This window comes from Camponotus floridanus, unplaced genomic scaffold (genome assembly GCF_003227725.1).
Source record: "Camponotus floridanus strain SB8 unplaced genomic scaffold, Cflo_v7.5 scaffold30, whole genome shotgun sequence".
NCBI classification, from domain to species: domain Eukaryota; kingdom Metazoa; phylum Arthropoda; class Insecta; order Hymenoptera; family Formicidae; genus Camponotus; species Camponotus floridanus.
Window position 1 is genome coordinate 863,547 of NW_020229437.1, and position 22,436 is coordinate 885,982.

Below are 22,436 nucleotides of genomic sequence, written 5' to 3' on the forward strand. Positions count from 1 at the left end.
TCTCTTTCTAACTTATTGCACTAGTGCAGCAGTACAGCTGAAAAGAACAGACCCGTTATCTATTGTAGATCATGACGTACCAATAAGTTTCGCCATATTTTTTCTCTATTTGTTTATATATTTGTGTGCTCTCGCCTAAGTAAAATATCTTTATTTGTCGATGATTCAAGTATATGCTGTTGATAATTGGTGAATATTGCATAACTCAATCAAATGTAACACAGAATTTTACATGATGACAGTCTGAAAAAATTTGTCAATCATGGCGTATCCGGTAATTATAAATAATTGCACGTATATACATAGCAATAATATGGCAACTTTATCATCTTACTTGTTATTATTGAACTGCTTGATATGTGCATAATTAATTTTAATGCACAGATAAATATTATAAAGAAATTGTGGCATTTATCTTTATTTTATTTATTATAAATTGTCTGTGAATGTGTATGTGTACGAAGAAAATGTACGACTCTCTTTAGTTATATTTATTTTTTCTATTCTTTTAAGAATACAATGTATGGTTCTACTAATTCTCAATCTGGAATAAATCCGAATATTAATCAATGGTTTTCCATGGTGGATAAAGATGGAAGTGGACAAATAACAGCTAAAGAATTACAATCAGCATTAGCTAATGGTCAAGGAGGCACCTTCTCTGATATAGCATGCAAATTAATGATTGGTATGCATCCAAATTTTATATATATTTATAATTTAATAAGAATCAAATTCTAAACAATTGTTTTTTTATAAGCAATAATTGATTAAAGAGATAATGGCAAGAATTTTATTTAATCTGTAGGTATGTTTGATAAAGAAAAGAATGGCACTATAAATGTATCAGAATTCCAAGCTCTCTATAATTATATAAATGCTTGGCTTGGTGTTTTTCGTGGTTTTGATCATGATAATTCAGGCAGTATACAAGAAAGTGAATTAAATGCAGCTTTAACACAAATGGGTTATAGACTTAGTTCGGAGTTTATTGAATTCCTTATAAAAAAGAGCGATCTTCGTGGTCATCAATCTATTACTGTTGATCAGTTTATAGTATTGTGTGTTCAGATACAAAGATTTACAGGTAAATTAGAATTTATAGGTGTGTAGAAGAGAGAGACAACATTATGTATATTAGTGTATGTCTCTTTCTCTCTCTCTCTCTCTCTCTCTCTCTCTCTCTATATATATATATATATATATATATATATATATTTTTTTTTTTTTTACTTATTTATTTATTTATTTATATGTGTATGTATATGTATGGAATGATTTATTAAAACGTCATTTTGCAGAGGCATTTAGAACAAGAGATACAGATCAAACTGGAACAATCAGCATTAATTTTGAAGATTTCTTGGGAGTAGCTCTTAGTTGCAGCATATAATACTTATTATTTTAGCAACCAAGACAATTAAATTATCACTTGATGCAACTATTATTGTAGCTTGCATTGCAAATTTTATTTTTCTATAATTCTATTATCTTAATTGAGAATATAAAGGAATATAAGAATTAACAGGTTTATGTGTATAGGTTTTTAAATTTATAAAAATGTATTTGTATTTTTTAGAAATATTCTAAGCTTTTAGAGAACTTGCTTAGCAGATTTAAGCTTTTATTTATGTCTAATTGTAATATGACCTTAAAATAAGAAATAGCATTGTGTTAATAAATATAAGAAGCGCTATTTACATATCCTGATTCTAATCATATATCAATACCTCAAATGACAATAAGAGATGCATTTATCTCTTACACATTCATATATTTAAGTAATAATGTGTATATGTATTAAGGTATTTTTTAAAAGATAGGTATTATAAAAATCACATGACAATGCTTAACATAAAATATATACAATATATCTCAATTTTTTATATATTGAATGTAGAATGATAGTGAAACAATTCATGTATTAAACAAATTTCTTGTTTACTTATTTATATTATTTTAATTAATGTTTTATAGTAACTTATTACATGTAATAAGTTACCTTATATTTATAAGATATTTAAAATTATTATTGTTATATAATTTTTTACTTTAAATTCTTTTTATATAGATACTCTGATAATAATGCAGATGTTTCAAATTTACAAGATTACAAAGTTTTATTACTTCATACGAAACAAGCCCAGGAAAGAATTCGAGAATTTGATCGACTACGAAAAGCGAGGCATCTTTTAGATGCTATTTCTTTAGTAAATGATTTACTTGCTGATGGTTCTGAAATAGAAATACTAACACTTGCTAGAATAATAATAAGAAGATTAAATAAATTAGGTGTGACAATGGATAAAGAAGATGGTAAGATGTACCTGATATGATTGTTGATTGATGTGATTGAAGATTTTTTTAATAGAAAATAATATGTATTATATTTTACTATAGAACATTGGTACAAAAATGGAAGACTATCAACTTTAAAACTTACACATAATGGTATTTATCATTGCTGCACATTCTGTTCTAGTGGTGGCAAAAAGGAAATAATTTGTGGCTGTAGAGGTACTATGCCTGGTAAGAATTAATTTCGTTGATCAAGTAATCTCTAAATTATATATATATATATATATATATATATATATATATATATATAACATATGTATTGAAATATATCAATTAAAAAAAGAAACTATAAAAACTAATATAAAAACAATATTTTTATAATACTTTCATAAAATGATTTTATAATATAAAGTGTTATGTATGTATGTGTGTGTATGTATATATATATATATATATATATAAAGGCGATTTTTATAATAAATTCTATATAAAGTTTTAGAGAAATAAATAAAAATAATATATTTCATTTCAAAGGTGGATATAAAGGTTGTGGTCATGGACATATTGGACATCCAGGTGTTGACCATTGGTCTTGTTGTGGATCTATATTACGTAACGGACGCTGCTTAATGATACGAAAAACTATGCATCAACTTACATTGTAAGTCTTAATAAATTAATAAATATATCTTTTAAATATTTCTGTCTCTTAAATTTGTTTTGATTATGTTAATATTATATAAAAAGTGCAAATTTATATTTATAAGTTGTTTTCTCTAGATATATAAAATTTAATTTAGAAAAAATCGTAAATGTTCAATCATTAAAATTCAAAGAACATTAATGAAATAGATATAAAATTAAATAGTTAACAAACTTTTATCTTTTTATAATTTTATGCAAGATTTTAATGGAAATTCAACTTATGAATCATAGTTAATTTCACCATATTTAATTATGAAAGTGAAGTATGTATATTTTATATGAGATAAGTGTCAATAATTATACGTTCTATATCTTATGATTTTGAGATACATTAATTTAGAAATGTAATTTTTGAATTAGATTTTTCATTTGTTAGAATTATATATAATTTTTTCTTTATACAAGAAAGCTTATCTTATTATCATTTAATGTATTATATTTTGTATGTTACAGTTTATAACAATAATCAAAATTAAAATAACATTAATATCATGCAGAAATTAAAATAACAATGTCTGATATATATATATATATATATATATATATATATATATATAATATATATAATTATTTTACACAAATTATTTATTATTTTTTTACACTATTTTTTATTTGGTATTAATTTTATTTCTTTATTTAGACAAAATTTAATACATTGTATATATAAATAAATATTTATTTGCATTGTACATTTTTGCATACATACATACATATATACATACATACATACATACATACATACATACATACATACATAGATACACACACACACACACACACACACATATATATATATATATATATATATATATATATATATATATATAAAATGTAAAAATCTCATTTAAATGCTCATTTATATTTATTAATTAATTATAAATATTTCAATACTTAACTAATCTTGGATATATATATGTTCCAAGTTACAATAATATGTTCTAAATTAAATTATTGATCGCGATATTAACTTGATTATTATAATATTAACTAATAACTATATCCAAATTTGCATTAATCATATTTTTGGAATGTATAATGGTTATATACCTCAAATGACAATTATCTCATTATATTTTCTCTTTTGCTCATTACTTTCATATTAATCACATGACAATTGTATATTATACTATATTAACACTAACTTTTATTTAGAGACCCATGCATTAAATTATTATGTATGTACTATACAGATTATATCTTTATTATAGTAAAAAAAATTATAAATTTTTATAAAGAATATTGTGGAGTGCTTTTGTGCAAAATACATAATCATATTTTATTATAACAATATAATTTATATAATTCCCAATTTATAATATTAACTATATAAATACATACCTGTAAGGTGTGGCTACATTTTGCAGTTCTTCGGAACCATTATTTGAAAATACATCATTATTATATTGAATCAACAAAGAATTTAGAAATGTTCTTGCTTTTTGCAACATTGTTGCTAAGTATGCACTAGCTCTCTTTCCCACTCCGAGTGCATCCTCACTGGCATGACCTCTATGCTGGGCACTCCACATACATTCTTTACATGTCACCTGAAAATTTTATATCAATAGTTTAGACACATGTCTGATCGAATTATATAAACTATAAATATAATAAACTATAATAAAATATAAGTCAAAATTAATTGAGTCAACTTCAAACAAAACGATTAAAATAACTATTTAATTAAAAAAAATATCAATAATTTATTAAATTTCAATTATTTGAAATCAATTGTTTCTTTTAATAATATATTTGTATTCTTATTTTAAACAGTATCATGTATATAGAGAAAGAGAATTAATATCATATATATGTATATAGAGAAAGAGAATTAATATCATATATATGTATATAGAGAAAGAGAATTTTTGACCTGCTGACACGCGATACAATAAAATCTTAAGGCATGCGTCGGATGTGTTTGACATAAAATGATCCTTCGTATTTTGGTAGCCTCCCACAGAGGTCTCATTAAATGTTTAATTGTTCTTGCTTCTGCCATATTCTGTTGTTCATGTTGTCTGCTGCATTCCGAGCAAAAATTACGTAAACATGTAGAACACTGGATAAGCGCCTTAGAAAAAAATAACATAAAGAAGAACCTGTTTATAAGATATTCCCGAGAATTCTTATATTTGTGTGATTTTTCTAATATTTATTCATTATGAACACATATAAAATCATATTGCAATATAATGATATCAAGGAAACAACTGACAATAATAATAAAGAATGAAAGAACTAAATTATATGTATGTATATATATTGTATATAATATGTATATATGTATATTATATAATATCTAAATCGTTACCAGAACTTCACTTGTGCAAGTGTCGCAAAGTATTCTATTAACCAATTTACGCCGCATAGTATCCATAACTAAACGATGTTGTAAGGGATAATGCGGCGGCGGTATGGTAGAATTAATATTCGGCAAATAGGAATCGCATAAGGGGCATGTCTCACGAATATTGTGTTGAGCATACATTTGATTATTATTCCGTATTTTGTTCTTCAGTGAAACATACGAAGCTGTAAATAGAAAAATAGCTGTATATAGAAAATATATTTTCATTACGAGTTAAATAGTTTCTAATGCAATCAAAACTACGAGCAATTGTATCAACTGGGAAAACAATCCTTTTTTTATAAACTAAAATTTTGCTCGTGCCAATTCTCACTTACATTTATTTATCAATTCATAAACACACGATAAGCATATAGGATGTAAACAAGGAAGAAGTCTAGGTTCTTCCATCCTTTGTCCGCATCTAGGACATTGAAAATTTAGATCGTGCGATTTGTATGGATCTATTATTTCTCTCGGTTCTTCATAAACTTCGCTACCCATTTTGCGAGGAAAAACAGGAGAAGGCTGATATGTAAGAATGTTTGAATTTGTGAATCGAGGAGCATATTTTTTTCTGGAATCTTCATTGCTGAAAATAAAATCACTTTTAATATATCCAAGAACATAAAAATCTTAAAAATTATATAATTAAGAATTATAATGAAACTAATATACTTATTATGTCATTAATTTTATGATCATAATATAATGAATTAATATTTTTAATTCGTTTTTAAAAGTTTAGGATAAATGAATTTTATATATATATATTTATATTTATATATATATGTAATAAATTTTTTCTAGGTTTTATTATCTAAGTGAATTTGAAGCTTTCGCTCACCGTTTATTTGCCGTTGTTATTGGTTCATTAACATTAACTTCGATATTTGTATCTTTATTTTTGTATTCTACTAAACTTGCATAAATATGATCGTAGCTTCCAAGATCGCTGTCTACTGCAGTCTCGCGACCGCAACAACTTTTTGAAGAACGTTTCGCTGAACACTTCATAAGATCCATTGATTATAATACACTACACAATAAAATACAATTAATATGAATACAATAAATATACGTTGTAATAAATCACAATAAAATAACTCACCAAACAACATTAATATTAACAAAAGATACGAAAATGGATCAACGGGTAGTATGAAATCTTCTTGCTACTTGAAACTTGTTCATAGCATAGAGTTAAAAATAACTTTAAAATATAGGCTACGAGCCAAACGCGCGTGAAACGTTCTTTGACATGCAAAATTTTAACTATATACTAGTTGTAAAGAGGTATGTTATATAAATCTATTAGTCTTTATTTATTATTGCAGAAATTTATATTTATTATTTACATTTATTTGTATTGGGAGCTATCTTCTATATAATAAATTTTCTTTTAGAGAAGATCTCTTTAAAAAAATTACTAATTAATATAAGAACAAGAATATCTATAAATAACATTAAATTGGAAAAGTACAAACGGCAATTTCGGTTTTTGAATAAAATGGATATATGAGAAATTATGGATAAATGAGTTTTTTATAGAAAAATTAACAAAAACAGATGTAAGTATGGATATTAAATTTTATTTAGTATCCATATAGTGTAAAAATAAGATTGATAATGTACATATTAAAGAGTAAGCAGTACATATAAACGACATATAGATATAATAGGTGTTTACATATCAATTTTAAAATTTAAATATTTTCTAAGGCCATAATATAATACTTGGACAAGCTCTCGAGTTTGACGATATGCGACCTTGTATCGTCATGTCACCAATTATTGGCGCTATTAGAATCACAATAATAAAGGTACAGAATAGAATTAATACTTAAGATTAGAATTAAGTAACGTGACGAAGAGTGAATTATTATTTTCGCATATCTATAAATAATATACTTAGATAGACTTCATCTACTTTCTTAGAACATTCTTACCAATACCGATCTTGGAGAGACAATATATCGTTCATATAAGGTGCATAAGTCACAATTTACACCATGAAAGTTCATGACTAGTAGTTTTAAGTTTGGCCAAACTCACACGATTGTGCGCTATTTATCTTTGCATCTTTGTTACCATTGCACTTCTGGAATATGTAAAATCATATTTTTTTTTTTTAATTCAATGTGTATTATTATAATAAAGTAAGCTTACCTCATGTCTTTACTCGAGGGCCAACTTTAATAAATCCATTTTGAGATTTACCATTTCTTATATGACTGCCACTTTTACTCTTACGATGCTCAAATAAGACGTCATCAGAATCGGTATCGGATTCTGATAACACCATCTTATTATAAGTTGAAACTGTGATACACACAGAAATTATTAAATCATTTAATAATAAATAAATTATTAATATTCTAATATACTTTCATGTACATATGTAAAATAAAAGTATAGTTGTTAAAATGATTATAGCGAAAAAAGCAATTTAAAATAATAATTTGTTGAAAAAGAAAACTTTGTCATTCAGACAATATTTTATAGAGAAATCAAAAGAAAATCTATTTGTAAATCTATATTTAATATTTTATAGCATTAATAATATTAACGATGCAAAATATTTATTATTTATCCGACTAGAGTGTATAATGAAAACATTACATACATGCGCTGCTGTCATCTTCTGGTTCTGGTTGTAGTAAAGAATAACGTGCTGGTTTTTTCTTAGGCCGAAGTGAACGTCTTCTGCCGGCGTATATTCTTTGGCATAAGCAAACAAATCCCCAAATAAGCCCAACCCAACATACAATTAATGATAGCAATGCTATTATCACATACAAAATACTCCAATCTGAAAAGATAATTGAGATATGAGATACGCAAGTTTATTTTGTATTAAATAATAAATAACAAGAAAATTTAACATACCACAATTAGAGTCGCCATTACCAAAATATTTTTGTATTAAGTTCTGCATCCAAAATGCTTCACATAGACATTGTCTTGTCTCTTGATGACATACACCATGACCTATAGATGATATGAAAAATATTAATTTTATATAACTTAACTGTATAAAAAATTTAGATCTATTTTTAAAAATATATATATTATATATTTTGATATAAAATTTTATATATGTAATAGTCTTTGTGTTATATACCTGAACAATTGTTCTGACATACAGCAGTATCTATGTTAGCCACTGACAATTGTAAAAGACCAGAATCTTGTAGTAATTTTTCTTTCAGTCTCTTAACTACTTCTGGACCTGGTAATGTAGTCTTTCCTCCCTTCTTTTCAACATAAAATATTAATACGGCTTTTCCAGTATGAGGTTCGGCCCTCAAATTTCGTACGACAATCGAAGCCTCGTCTCGTAATAACATCTGCAGTTTCACTACTAATGAATTTTTCTGTGAAACAGTTAGCATGCTAGCCCCAATGTTTAGTGTTAGTTCTACTAAATGTAATAATTGTGGATCTATGGGATATAAGAAAATATTATTTTTTTTTAAGTTACAACATTAAGAAATGAAAATACATTATTTTTAATTACAATACTAACCAGGTTTTACAATTACTGACACAGTATCTTCACTGCTCAAACCCTGATCATCTGTTACTTTTAATCGAAAAACATAACGGCCAGGAACTACATCTGTTAGCTATGAAAAAAGTGACACAATGTATGCATTTACTGTATATACATAATGTACATAGAGATATGTATAAAATACATTTAAAAATATAAAATCACAAACTAATATTAATATGAAGAAATACTAATATTAATATTATAATATATGTAACAATGAACATCAGAAATATAATACTAATATTACAATATATGAATTTAATTTAATTTTACCATTAAGACTGGTGATTTGTCCGTATCCTGAATTATAGTACCAATTGCAAGACTAGATTGATCTCTGGTCCACAGCCATTGTCCTATCCTTAGATCATCATTCGATTGTGAACCATTGATAATTAATGCACTGATCGGCGCTGTTACAATTTGATCGCCACCGGCATTCGCTTTCGGAGGTGCGTTTTTATCTAGAAAATAATTTTTAGATTAGTAATATATATATTGTGCAATAACATTACATGTATATATATATATATATATATATATATATATATACACATATATAAGAATTATAAATACATACTTTGTGTTACCTTCACACTAACTGTATCTGAATCTGCATTTCCATTATCATCAACAACAGTCAGTTTGAATATATAATCGCCCTTTGTCAGTTTTGTAATATTTGTAATAGATTCATTGACTGTGGTGAATTCTGCATTATTAGGTCCACTATAACACAATGATAACATGATAGTGTAAAGCAAAATGTGTAATGTGAGAATGAAATTAGATATATACCTTATTTGCTCCCAATGATATAAAACAATCTTTATATCATCCTTACTTCTTGTACCATTTAGAACAGCATGTGTTACTGGCAATGCTATGCTTATATCTTCACCTGCATCAGCTACAACAAAATTAAAGAATTGAGATTATACAGGAAATTTTATATATATATATATATATATATATATATATATATATATATTATATCCAAAAGCACAGAAATACTAATCTTTTTCACAAGTTCTTCTTTTTATAAAAAGATACAATTGATTTTTAACATAAATATTTACACATATGATTCTTATTTATAAGAATTTTATTGTGTGCAATCTGTTGAAATGTTGATAATAAAAATAATACCTTTTGGCGGTTTATTTGTTGGAGGTTTTACGAATACATGTACTTCCGCCGTGGAAGATTGCTCCGAGTCATCTGTTACTTTAAGTACAAATGTATACATTCCTTCCTCTAAATTTGATAATTGTAAGTAAGGTGTTCTTGTGTTTTGCATATCCACTGCTTTATTCTGATCGGACGGACTTTTCGTCCATTCCCAACTGGCTATTCCTCGATCGTCGGTACTTAGATTACCATTAAGCGTCAGTGTATTTTGAGGTAGATAAATGATAACATTTTGTCCTGCATTTGCACTAGGAGGATAGTCGGTCACTTTCAAAACAGTTATATTGGCACTTGTCGAATTTGTAACATGATCTGAATCTTCGACTGTTAATCTGAAAAATAAATATTAATCTTAATATTAATATTAATATATATATATATATATATATATATATATATATAACTTAATATTAATATTAATATAATAACTTAATTTTAATATAATAATATTAATATTAAGATTTATAAAGAATATTAATTTCTTTAATTTAAGAATATAGAAAAATAAAATAACTGTTGTTTGTTATATAATCGTTCACAATCATAATATAATATTGTATATATAATATAATATAATAGAACAATTATACTATATATAATATAATAGAACAATTATACCATGTACTAACTTGAACGTATAATTGCCAGCAATAAGATTATTAAGTTGAAGCGTAGGTGTATCTACAAGGTTGGGCTGATATCCAATTGGACCTTGTTGCAATTCCCAATGATAAGAGATGACACGATCATCATCCTTACTATTCGAACCATCTAAAACCGCGCCTGTATTTGGTAGTTTTACAATTTGAGAAGCAGGAGTAATTATAGCAATAGGTGCTTGGTTGATACGTTTTGCTAAAAAATAAAAATTCGAATAATAATTGATATTATGTATTCTTGTAGTAAAAGAAAAGACAAAGGAAATACTCACGAGGTAAAACACTGACATTGGCATAAGCTTCTCCATAGGCATTTGGACTGCTTACAGCTACTTTAAATGTATATAAGCCTTCTGATAAATTACTTAATTTAACAGTAATACGATTCTGATCTGTCATTGTTCCAGTATGTCCTTCTGGTTGACTAAGCAAACTCCAAGCATAATTATAATGTTGGTTTCCCCGTTCAGCAGGAACTGTATATGCGGACAATGTAACTTCATTTTCTGGTAATCTTACTTCTTTAGAAACTGCTGAGACTAATAATTGTTTCATAGTTGGTTTAATTGATGTAGTAGTATCTTTTATAGTTTGAGCTTTTGCTTCTGGAGTTACACCAATTTCAGCAGTTTCTATTTCATGCATCATTATACAAGTACCTATAACAATAAAGAAATTAAAAATATAAATCTAATTTCAAATTCATTAATTCTTTCTAAATATGATAAAATAGATACAAGATTAAAGAACATTTTATTTTAGATATAATAAAAACATGTATGTAAGTATATGTAATAAAAAAATTAAAAAATATATATTTTATAAAATCGCATAAGTAATTAAATAAAATACATACCAGCAATGTTTCGTTTAAAGCCTAAAGGACATTGACAAGTTCCAACATCAGTCTCTTCATGTTTTACACAAATTTCATTATCTAGACAACCTGATTGATCTATACAACTGATTTTGTTTGCTTCATTAAATAACATTTGATCCTGTTCTGTGCCATCTGTACTCAGTGTCCTAAATATGGGTCACATGAGTAGCAATATATTAAAGAAAGGAATCATCATAATATTTAGAGAAGAGAAGCAAATAATTATTCTCTAATTTTTAAATGCTAAGTATATACTTTTATCTGCTTAATATTGAAACTTACCCAATAGTGTCATCATTAACTTGATCTAAGAAATCACTCCACATTTTGTTATTCTCCACAGGTCTAACCAGTACCATGCTTGGTGGATTATCGTTTGCTAATTCTGGTCTGTACAATGGTACACACACCATGGAATTATCACATTCTACATGATAACATGTACCATTATGCAAGAATGCTACATTACACAGATGTTTCTTACAACAGGCCGTAACACAGTCCTGTATATTGGACAAGTGAATTTGTTGTGTATAAGTTCCACCGGTTAAATTGCCACGAGGTAAATAACTTGTGAAAACTCGCGGATATAAATCCGAGCACAGCAGTTGCATGTCCCATCTGGGATAACTGCCAATGCAACTTTCCAATAGCAATAAATATAATCCCAAGTGATATATTCCAGTCATATTAGCTGTATGAAAGAAATTAAAGTAGTATATAAGTGTACATTCTCTTCTTCTCTTACATTATATGAGATATTAAAATATTATTTTTATATTTATTTGTATTTCTAAAATAATGTACTATATTGATATATATATTTCGAGTAATAATAATGAAAAAATATATAAAATTTCAAATTATAATATAAGAACTAATGTTTCAGCACATATATTAACGACAAAAAATAAATGTAAAGTATAATATTAATTATAAAATATAAACACATGGATTTTTGTCAAATTATTTATATTCAATTATTTATTAGTATTTTTAATTAAAATTGACAAAAATCTTAATAAGAATTAACATGACTCAGTGTATGTTCGCTGACAAAAAATAAATACAATATAATATAAATTGTAAGATACAAACATAGATTTTTATTGAAGTATTCACGAATATTTTTAATCAAAATTGACAAAAACGTAATATACGTAGAGAAAAACGAAAGAGGCATCGTGTTAGAAAAAGATCAATGTCAATAATAGAACTAATGAAGCAGAATTCGTACTTGGTTTTTAGCACTCGTGAAAACAAAATGAAACACTTGTAGAGGCCAAGCAGAGATATTGTTAAATTATTCTATGACACATGTATCACTTTTAGCGCTTCCTCGCAATCGTGAATCCCTTTGCGATCCGTTGACGATTATTAGCCCGGCGAGTTTTACGTTAAAGCAGTCTGCAGACGTGCGCAGCTTATCATATATTAACAGCATGTTATATTATCAAACGGCGCGGTCTAAATTATACGGGTAATTATCATATTTCCTGCCGCACGCCGGAATAACGATCGTGCGTAACAAACCGACGATAACAGATACGAGGGAGCCGGAGCGAATTTTCGTTTGACAAGCAAGCTCCGTCAGGGAATCGAAATAATCAGAGCTGTCACTACCGCGCTGTCATTCCTGCATTTTATCGCCATCTAAATTAGCGAGCACCAATGACGTCGCAACTGTGTACTTTCCGCGTTATCAAACGAGGTTATCGATTGCGACACTTACCGGTCGCTCGAGTCTCCGCCCGCGGCTTCCACCCAGCTGACGCAAGATGGCGCCATCGACGCCGTTCGCGGTGCTGTCGGCGCCGAGGCGACACTATGCGCAGTACGGTTCGGTATCTACGTGAGATGTGACGTGATATACGAGCGGGGAGAGGTATATTTCGTTTCTCTCTCATATATCTCGCTACATGTCGTCGATGGGAGAGAGTGAACCGGAGTCGACGCCGATCACGACGATAACGGGGATACCGGAGTTCAGGCGGTGTTTCTTCGAATTGACACGGTGCGTGCGCGCGTTAAATCGTGTCCCCCCTCCCTCTCTACTCTCATCTTGTCTCTCTCCCTTCCATCCCCCTCCCTCCCTCCCTCCCTCGCTCCCACTATGTCGATCCTCTCCCGACATGGCTAAGACATACCGTTACTCACGCGTCTCTCCTACTATCCATTGATGCCTCCGCCGCCGCGTAACTCGTGCGTGATCCTCTACGTGCATCCCGCATCGCGCGCGTGCAAGGACGCGGGTCTTCATCTCCGTGTGATCAGAGGGACGAGGCATCACGCCGCTCATCCCGAAGGACCATCACGCTGGAAGGTTAGGGTGAGTAAAGTTGATATACGGTGTAGCTTGGTCCAGCTCCGCTTTCCTTTCCCGTTCGTTTCCTCCCGTGATTCGCGACCCGCGGCGATCTAGAAAATCGCGCCCGATCGCCTTTGTTTCTGCATCCTCAGCAGGATCGCGTGTTTATGCGCGCTCCGAAAGTATCTTATTATCATAATTGAAAGCCGGCTTTCGTGTGCGAACCGGATGCCCGATCGTTTACCGAATATTTAAACGTCGTTGTATATGTGTAATATTGCCTTCAGCATTTTGTCGATAAACGTCATCTAGTCGACATGATGCATATATCGAGTTGATAAGTAAATAAATGATTGAGTAAAAAAGAAAGATACTGTGCTTTATCAATATGTACAGATAGTTTACTGATTAAATACAATGTGCGTTAGTTCTAACGAATTCTTTTGGATGCATTAGCGTACACTGACGTATATGAATGACTGTCAAATTTACAATAGTATAATTAAAAAAATAATACGATAATTAATACTACAAGTTATTATTATTATTAAAGTATATATTATTATTCAATACAAATCAGTATATGTATATTATTATTCAATACAAACGATAATAATACAATGATAATAATAATTCGTAAAAATATTAATTATTTTACTTGTTATTGTAAATTTTTATACGACAGTTTTTAATATATCCAACCGAATTTATTATTACTTTCCTCAGTTTACGGACATGTCAACAAGTGACGAAAAATGTTCGTACGCGCACGTCTTTATTTTGATAATGTTTTTCTGTCAAATGCCTGAAGAGAATAGATCTCGTATATACAAACTTGACATTAGAATTTGAAAAAAAAACGTTGTCGTTCTATTATTATATATATCAATAATTAATTAATATCAGAAAGTAATACAGCATAATAATTTGATATTTCTAAACTTAAAGAGAGCCTTTTTCTCTCTATATGTATGACATGTCTAAATATATTTTAATTTTTAATCTTTTTCTTATCTCTGAAGTAGATGCCATAGTTTGAGGAATTTGTTAACTTAAGCTTACTTATACTTTGTTAAAGATGCTAAAAAAGTTTCTTGAAAGTATTATTTTTTAAAATTTACTAACAAATTTATCCTCGAAAAGTCACCTAATCGGATGCATTTTACACACACACACATATATATATATATATATATATATATATATATATATATATATGTGAATCTTTGGCGTTCGATCTGCCGTTCGCCTTTCCATTCTCGCCGCCCAGATCGTTACATTCGCTCCATACCGTGCGTTCGTGATGCATCGTGGCGTATGCACCTCGCGTGCGCAACTCGTCGGAAATGTATACCCTCACTCGTGAATAAATCTAGACTAGAAGTATTATGAAATAATTAAGACACAAAATATCATCGAAATTGCGGTCTCCATTTTTAACAATGGATTTTCGAATTATACTTACAAACTTAAAATTTGATGAATTTTTTCGTTATTAAAAATGTCTTGATAATTTAAATCTCTAATTAAAAAGTAAAGTCCTCTTTGAAAATGAGATCATAACATTTAAATAATGGAGTGATATATAAAATTTGAATTTTCAATTGAAATAATAAGACTGCTTAATAAGACTATTTAATTGCATTCTACAAACTTTTGCTTTCTCATCCCGTAATATTACGTAATAAGTGTTCAGGACGCCTGAATAGAATGCCTTGTTGAATATGGATAATTTTTCTTTTTATCTGTTATATTTTCTTATAGTTCTCAAAATTCCAAAAATCGAAGATTCACATATATAATGAATTCTTGCGAGTTAAATAACTATGTTTTAAATCAAGATTCAAGTCAAAATAAAATTCAAAAATTAGAAAATACAATTGAAAAATAGAAATTTTTAATTCAAAAATAAAATTTTTTTCATTAAAATTTTTTTTTGCAGTCGCCTTTTAAAAATAATTTACTCTTTTAAAAATAAGTTATCTCTCATATATTTTTACCAAGAAGAGATTGATTTATTTTTTATTGGATTATATTAAAATAAAGTTACCTTTAGCATATACTTACAAATTATAAGCGCATAAAGTAGTGCTTGAATCTTTCGAATATGTTAAAAATTACATGTTTCGGAAGAATCGCGTGCACACTTGATTGGAAGCATACGTTTCGCACCCATGCGTACGCTTTTCAATTCAAGGTGAAATCGATCCTGAAGCGATCCTAAATGAAAGCAGTGTTTAAGTTGTGTAAGGTCAGCTCGATCGCGAGGACAGCTTGTAATGGAAGCCAAACGGTGCGGGTATTTAATCATTTTAATCTCTATGTAAATAAGTGCGACCGTGATCCAGCGAACTGTCAATTTTCCCTGTTCTTCTATTAAGGCGATTAATCCGATAAGGCGATAATAATAACTACGTGACTATTTATCATTATAGAACGTTATAGAACATTATTGGTATTTTTTTGAAGCTTTTCCTATAATCCTTTTGCATCTTGGACTTTTTCTTTAAATATATATTTTTAAAAATTTTAAAGATTTAATGTAAATGCGCAAAAAAAAAAACAATCAAATATCATTCTTTTTTTAAAAACATTTATTAAATTTTTATTTAAAATTTATTAAAATACGTATGAAGATTGAAGAGCTTAAAAAAGATTCTTAAAACGGATTCTTTTTTATTAAAGAATCCGTTCTCAAAATATTGTCTATATTTATGAGTATTTTTACACCTACATTTCTCTTCTGACGATAATATATTTTAAAATGATATTCCAGATAAAAAATATTGACTAAATTGTAACGTTTGTTATATATCATACAAAGGCAGTAGGTATTTATTTACAAAATGTATATCAATCTTTTTATCAATCATTCTTGCGTAATTAATTTTCTTTGAAATTTCATCACGGGACAGTTACAATATCATTGAATGGCAAAATTTCAATGCGATGGTCAAATTATCGCAAAATATGTGAATTATGTACTTGTCGCGATAACATTATCAATTCGCCGTGGGATAGAATTTAATCGGCCATATTTTCCAGATAAATCTATCGATCCACGATTTATTCGTACTATATCAATATAATAGATAAAACATCTCACTAATAATTTATAGATAATACCTTCGTCGTGCTGGCGTTATGATCGCACATACGTTTCTTTGCATACGCGATTACAATAGTTCAATGAAGTATTACTTTATTATCGAAGTTGTTATAACATATCGTTATAATATATCGTTCTGTTACGTTTTCTGTTTATGTGTTTGCGATATACGGTTTTACATATAATTGCTGTTTTTATTACAACATTTATTACGTTTTATTATATTTGAGATGTTGAATTTATCGGTTGAAAAAATTATTTTCACGATAGGAGTAAATACAGATTAAGTATTAATTTTCTATGAATGTTTAAATCAAGTTCCAATTATTGACAATTCATCGATGTCATAATTTTTTTTGTTATCATCAAAGATTATATTTGTAGACGATATTACATAAGCAGAGATATATTATGTTTGCGTTTTGATAAGATGGTGAAATAATTCATGTAAATATTGAAGAGCAAATGTATCTTTGCACTTATTAAAAAAATGTAAAGTTACACGAATTGTTGAAAATGTGTTAATTGAATGTGACATCAGAAATATAATTATTTGATGATTACATCGAAAAAATTTTCGATGATTACATCGAAAATTATGTATATGAATATTTAATTATCAATTTATTCGATCATTTTTAAAGATAAGAGAGATATTAATTTTTTTATCTTCTATCCTTTTTTCCATAAACTGATTTAAGTAGATATGATTAAAATACTTATTTGAACGTATTAAAATTCATTAATATACTAATTTATATTTCTATTATGACAAAATTTACATTTATGACATAATTAAATGCTAATTTATTATTAATTTATTTTTCGAATCTTGAATTTCCACTATTTCTAACTAGTATGAAATTAGTATTAAAAATATAGATATAAATTTTAATATTACACATTAGTTTATCTGGTTTCTAGTAATGATTTCTCTCAATGCTGAATATTTAAACTTTGAATATTTAAACTTTCCAAAAATTAAGATAAAAAGAGAGAAAAAAAAGAGAAATTAATAAAAGTTTAAATTCGGAATTTAGAAATAACAAATTGGCAATCTAATTATATCACTCGAATATATATGACATAATTAAATTAATACTTAATTATATCATACATTCGAATTTCTCATAATAGAAATGCCAGGTTAACTGAAGTTTAAAATTTAAAATTCGAATAATAGAATGCTATATATATATATATATATATATATATATATGTATATATATATATATATATATATATATATATATAATATATATATTATAAAAATAAAAATTGTCACTATTTTATATATCGTATGCACATGTATAAATTGTAATAACGTAAAAAAAGTAAAAAGCGCTTATAAATTTTATTATTGAATGTTATTATAATGTTATATAATTTATAATAATTATAATCTCTACAATTTAATCTCTTAATAATTATAATCTCTGACAATTTCCAGATGCAAAAATATCATTTAATGAATAACTTTATACATCTTATATAACGATGAAAAAAACTCCGTAATCTTTACGATGTGCTTAAGTGTGCATGACGTGTAAATACACATACATTCGCGCGAATGCACATAAGTGAGAAACATGTGTTGTGAGCTTAAAAGAAGACATTTAAGTTCAAAATATCCTATTAAGCGAATGGTATCAAACTACAGCGGAAGACTGTCAAACTCATTTTATGATCTATATATATATGTAAACTTGTAAATACATTTGCCATATTTTTAGTAAACAAGCTAATCCGTGATTGTTTAGATACGTATAAGATCAACGAACCATGTCTTCTGAAACGTATAATTCTAAATGCACATATAATTATGTTTATAATTATAATTTATGATTTTATATGATATAATTAATTATTGATGATATAATTATATTATGATATAATGATATTACGATATAATTAATTATATCTTCTGTTCATTTATTTTTTCCTCTCTTTGTTTTCTCTCTTTCTCTTCTTTTTATATTTAATTATATATTTTAATAATAATTTTTGAAAAAATAATATTTAAATTAAAATATACAATTAAAATATATATCTAAATTAATATGTAATAAATATAATTTAAATTGTAAAGTATTATATATATATATATATATATATATATATATATATATTGATTTTCTTTAGTTTTTCTTTATCTCTTTTAAAAAATAATTTTTGAGAAATACATAATAATACATAATATACAGATGATAAATACATAATAACTTAAAGAAACAGTCCAATTTTCTCTCAAGATTAAAATAAATTCTAACAAAAATTGATTGTCAATGATAAAAATTATTTAAACAACATCACTTATTAAGTTTATTTTATATTTATTTATTATTATTTGTATTTTCCATCATCTGTATTTTTGCCATCATTTATTTTATTAGTTTTGCTTTTTTATTAGTCTTGCAAATCTGGCAGATTTCTTCGTTCCGCTGCCTATCCTTGCGCATTCAAAATATTTGTTGATAATTTTTTTCTCCAATGACTAAGAAAGAACTACATATATTAAATAATATCATATTAAATTGTAATGAATCTTATTACTTTAATACGTTATATTTCATCGTTACGCATTAATGTCAGTGACAAAAATGATAACAGACATTTGTACATGGCATATGGTAACACTACTTATCACATCGTGGACTACTTATCACATATATTATTCCTCGTGCAGTCGACGGTCATTGAAACAATTTGGCTCGTGACATGGATACTAGTATACTCGTAAAAATCAATCCGAGTAATATCAGCTTTATATCAGATTATTACTCGTTTATTCGAAGAGAATTATGTCGTCTTATAATGTATGCCATATAAAATTCTTGTTTATGATAACTTGTCATAATTATAATTATAATTTATTATTATACGCATAGTAATATTTATTGATCAATATTAATATTATTGGGAGAGATTTTCTTTTGCATAATTTTGTCTCTTAGTTTGCAATATTTAATTATTAATTTTAATAAGCTTTGGCAGATAAATAATTTTAAAAGATGAAATGTTCTTTTGTATGAAAAATATGAACTGAGAAATATTAAGTGAATACTGTTTATATGTTTGTACATTTAATGACATTTTCGACAAGCATCGTATTTTACATGACAAAGTACAGCAGTATTACAAACATCAAATGAAATTTAAAATTATATCAACTGTTGTATATAAAACAAACAATTTTATTTCAATAATTAAAATTTCAATTTGTTTGACATTTTAACGTTCATCGTTTCATAAATTTGCCATGTGGTTAACAAGCACAGGTTGTTCGTCAGCGAAACATGTTCGTTATTACTAATCTAGACGCATGAAAGTAAAGGTTGCTTTAATTGAGGGCGATGACATAAATCGCGTTATTGATGTCTACCTCCGTATTCTATTATCTCTTTCATGGATAATTATTTATTATCTCTTCATGGATAATTATTTTACGTTTGTCGCGATTCTGTTGTCTTTTCATACGCTTAAAGTTTTGCGAGTCAATATATGTGATGTCAATATATTGTGACGTTGCATGAAACGAGTTATTCTACTTTTGTCGGAACAATCGCCAAACTATCGTTGAATAATGCATGTATACGTATACGTGCATCAAGCAATACCGATACATTTAATGGCCGATTGAAACTTAATGAAGAGCCATGAAGGAAAATTGCCCGACAGTGTATTTTATGAAGCTCAGAGAGAAAAATAAACTCTGCAATCGCTCTACTGACAAATTTATTTCGAGAGCTCTACGCGCAACATTTATTTTATTTAACAACTTCACTTTGTTCTTATATAACTTTGATTACATGCAATATTTAAAATTGCAAAAAGATTGAAAACAATTTTTAAATATCTTTTTTTAAATAACTAAATTTAAAGAAACTTTAAATTTTTTTGATTTCAAAATTGCTTCCAATTTTAACGGGTTTTTTGAATTAACATTTTCCTTGATATGCATTATTTTGAAAAATTTTTTTATACTAATTTATTTCTAATCTCTAATTTATTTATTATTAACTTGATGCTTTTATATAAATTTTTATTTAAAATACATTTTGAGTTATTGCTATATTATCGCATTATATTACAAACATCTATCTTTCTTTCTGCTATATCTTTCATAGCAGCAATATGTGCATACTAAAAGTATTATATACAATATCGGCTTATCTGTGGAAGCGTGTATGCTGTCATGCAACTAGCTAAATTGATAACGGAGCAACTGGCACGGTTCTGCGTTACACCTTTGGGAAATGTAAACACGGGTTATTCTGTGTAAACATAATCTAATTATGATATATCCGAGATGAATCGTATGCGTATCGCGTTAGCAATTAGGTATTTCGGATTTTGCCACAGAATCCTCGCAAATCATCAGGCTGCGGAGCGAAAATTATTTTTAATTATTACATATTTTTTGTTTGGTTTCATTTTTCGCATAAATCGCGTGATGAAAGGATATTGACGCTACGTGCAATAGTAAGCTATGACGTAATATTGGTTTTGGATTGGATATTATTATTATGTACGATGATGAAATGGTTGTTTTACGATAAAACTGCGGCGAAGTAACGCGCGGGTAAATCGTAATTTGCACTTTTCTGTAATTATTCGCGTCACGATATATGATTTTATGTTGTCTCGGTGCCGTTTCACGTTGATTTTAAAAGATATACCGAGTATTATTTTATCCTTCGCGTCTGCATTGTACTTGATTCTTTCACACACTTTATATATATTTTTTTAGTATAATTACTTTTACGATTTTTCTCTTTTGATCATTAATTATTAAACGATATATAAAGAGTTAATTTTAAATAATACTTGAAAATATACTGTGCTATTAAAATAACAAATCAACATTAATTTAATTAGCCTTATTTAGTATCTGTTAAAATATTTATGAATTATTTTTAGGTAACAAAAGGAAATAAGTTTATTTACCTTGTTATTTAAAGCTCCATATGAAAAATTTATGAATCATTGAACCATTTAAGGGAGAAATATATAAAGCTTTATTTTATTTTATTTTTACTAATATGAACTGTTTTCTTATTCGGGCAAATATATATTTATAACACACTTTGCGTTTATGCTAGTTGTTTTTCCTGCACGCGTGCACTTAATGAATCACACCGATTATGTGATAGCGTGCACGTAACTACGCTCTTAGATTTATCGTCATTGACACAGCGCAATCATTGTTGAATTATAGTTTGCGACGCTTCGTCGATATCGTGGTATTTTACCCGTATTTATCGTCGGATATACATGTATGATGTATTGTGTTGTTTCCTCCTTGCGATCTCATCGCGTACATCAGTCAATTTCCTATCGAGATGATATCATATAAACATGTTTTAATATATATATA

At 27.5% G+C, this 22,436-nt stretch overlaps 5 protein-coding genes across 7 annotated transcripts in view; 3 read left to right on the forward strand and 2 right to left on the reverse strand.

Annotated features, from left to right (window-relative positions):
* The first annotated feature begins 54 nt into the window (after positions 1–54).
* Positions 55–1,408, forward strand: LOC105254249 (peflin). Its single transcript, XM_011262801.3, has 4 exons — positions 55–274; positions 514–688; positions 809–1,087; positions 1,302–1,408. Exons 1-4 carry the CDS (start codon positions 263–265, stop codon positions 1,391–1,393), a joined length of 558 nt encoding a protein of 185 aa, XP_011261103.1. The 5' UTR covers positions 55–262; the 3' UTR covers positions 1,394–1,408.
* A 643-nt stretch (positions 1,409–2,051) lies between these two features.
* LOC105254254 lies at positions 2,052–2,972 on the forward strand (the record flags this gene model as incomplete). Its single annotated transcript, XM_020028435.1, has 3 exons — positions 2,052–2,316; positions 2,401–2,529; positions 2,833–2,972. Coding segments are annotated over 3 exons (525 nt in total), but the record flags the coding sequence as incomplete, so codon positions are not given.
* Positions 2,973–4,272: 1,300 nt separating this feature from the next.
* LOC105254248 (tripartite motif-containing protein 45) lies at positions 4,273–6,656 on the reverse strand. The gene is made up of 6 exons (XM_011262800.3): positions 6,465–6,656; positions 6,201–6,392; positions 5,692–5,945; positions 5,318–5,538; positions 4,877–5,077; positions 4,273–4,550 (listed from the first exon to the last, which is right to left on the reverse strand). The coding sequence occupies exons 2-6, from the start codon at positions 6,377–6,379 to the stop codon at positions 4,326–4,328; spliced, it is 1,080 nt and encodes a 359-aa protein (XP_011261102.2). The 5' UTR covers positions 6,380–6,392; positions 6,465–6,656; the 3' UTR covers positions 4,273–4,325.
* Positions 6,657–6,941: 285 nt separating this feature from the next.
* On the reverse strand, positions 6,942–13,271 carry LOC105254247 (dyslexia-associated protein KIAA0319). The gene is made up of 15 exons (XM_025410236.1): positions 12,880–13,271; positions 11,925–12,336; positions 11,619–11,788; positions 11,035–11,421; positions 10,733–10,958; positions 10,062–10,435; positions 9,711–9,822; positions 9,493–9,641; positions 9,186–9,376; positions 8,883–8,982; positions 8,478–8,798; positions 8,243–8,344; positions 7,980–8,165; positions 7,523–7,675; positions 6,942–7,454 (listed from the first exon to the last, which is right to left on the reverse strand). Exons 2-14 carry the CDS (start codon positions 12,329–12,331, stop codon positions 7,524–7,526), a joined length of 2,877 nt encoding a protein of 958 aa, XP_025266021.1. The 5' UTR covers positions 12,332–12,336; positions 12,880–13,271; the 3' UTR covers positions 6,942–7,454; position 7,523.
* A 216-nt stretch (positions 13,272–13,487) lies between these two features.
* Positions 13,488–22,436, forward strand: part of LOC105254246 (probable beta-hexosaminidase fdl) — a 35,985-nt gene continuing 27,036 nt past the window's right edge. For all 3 annotated transcript variants that reach the window (XM_011262794.3, XM_020028436.2, XM_020028437.2), the window contains exon 1: positions 13,488–13,971. The gene's annotated coding sequence lies outside the window, so the exon portion shown is untranslated. The remainder of the gene's footprint in view (positions 13,972–22,436) is intronic.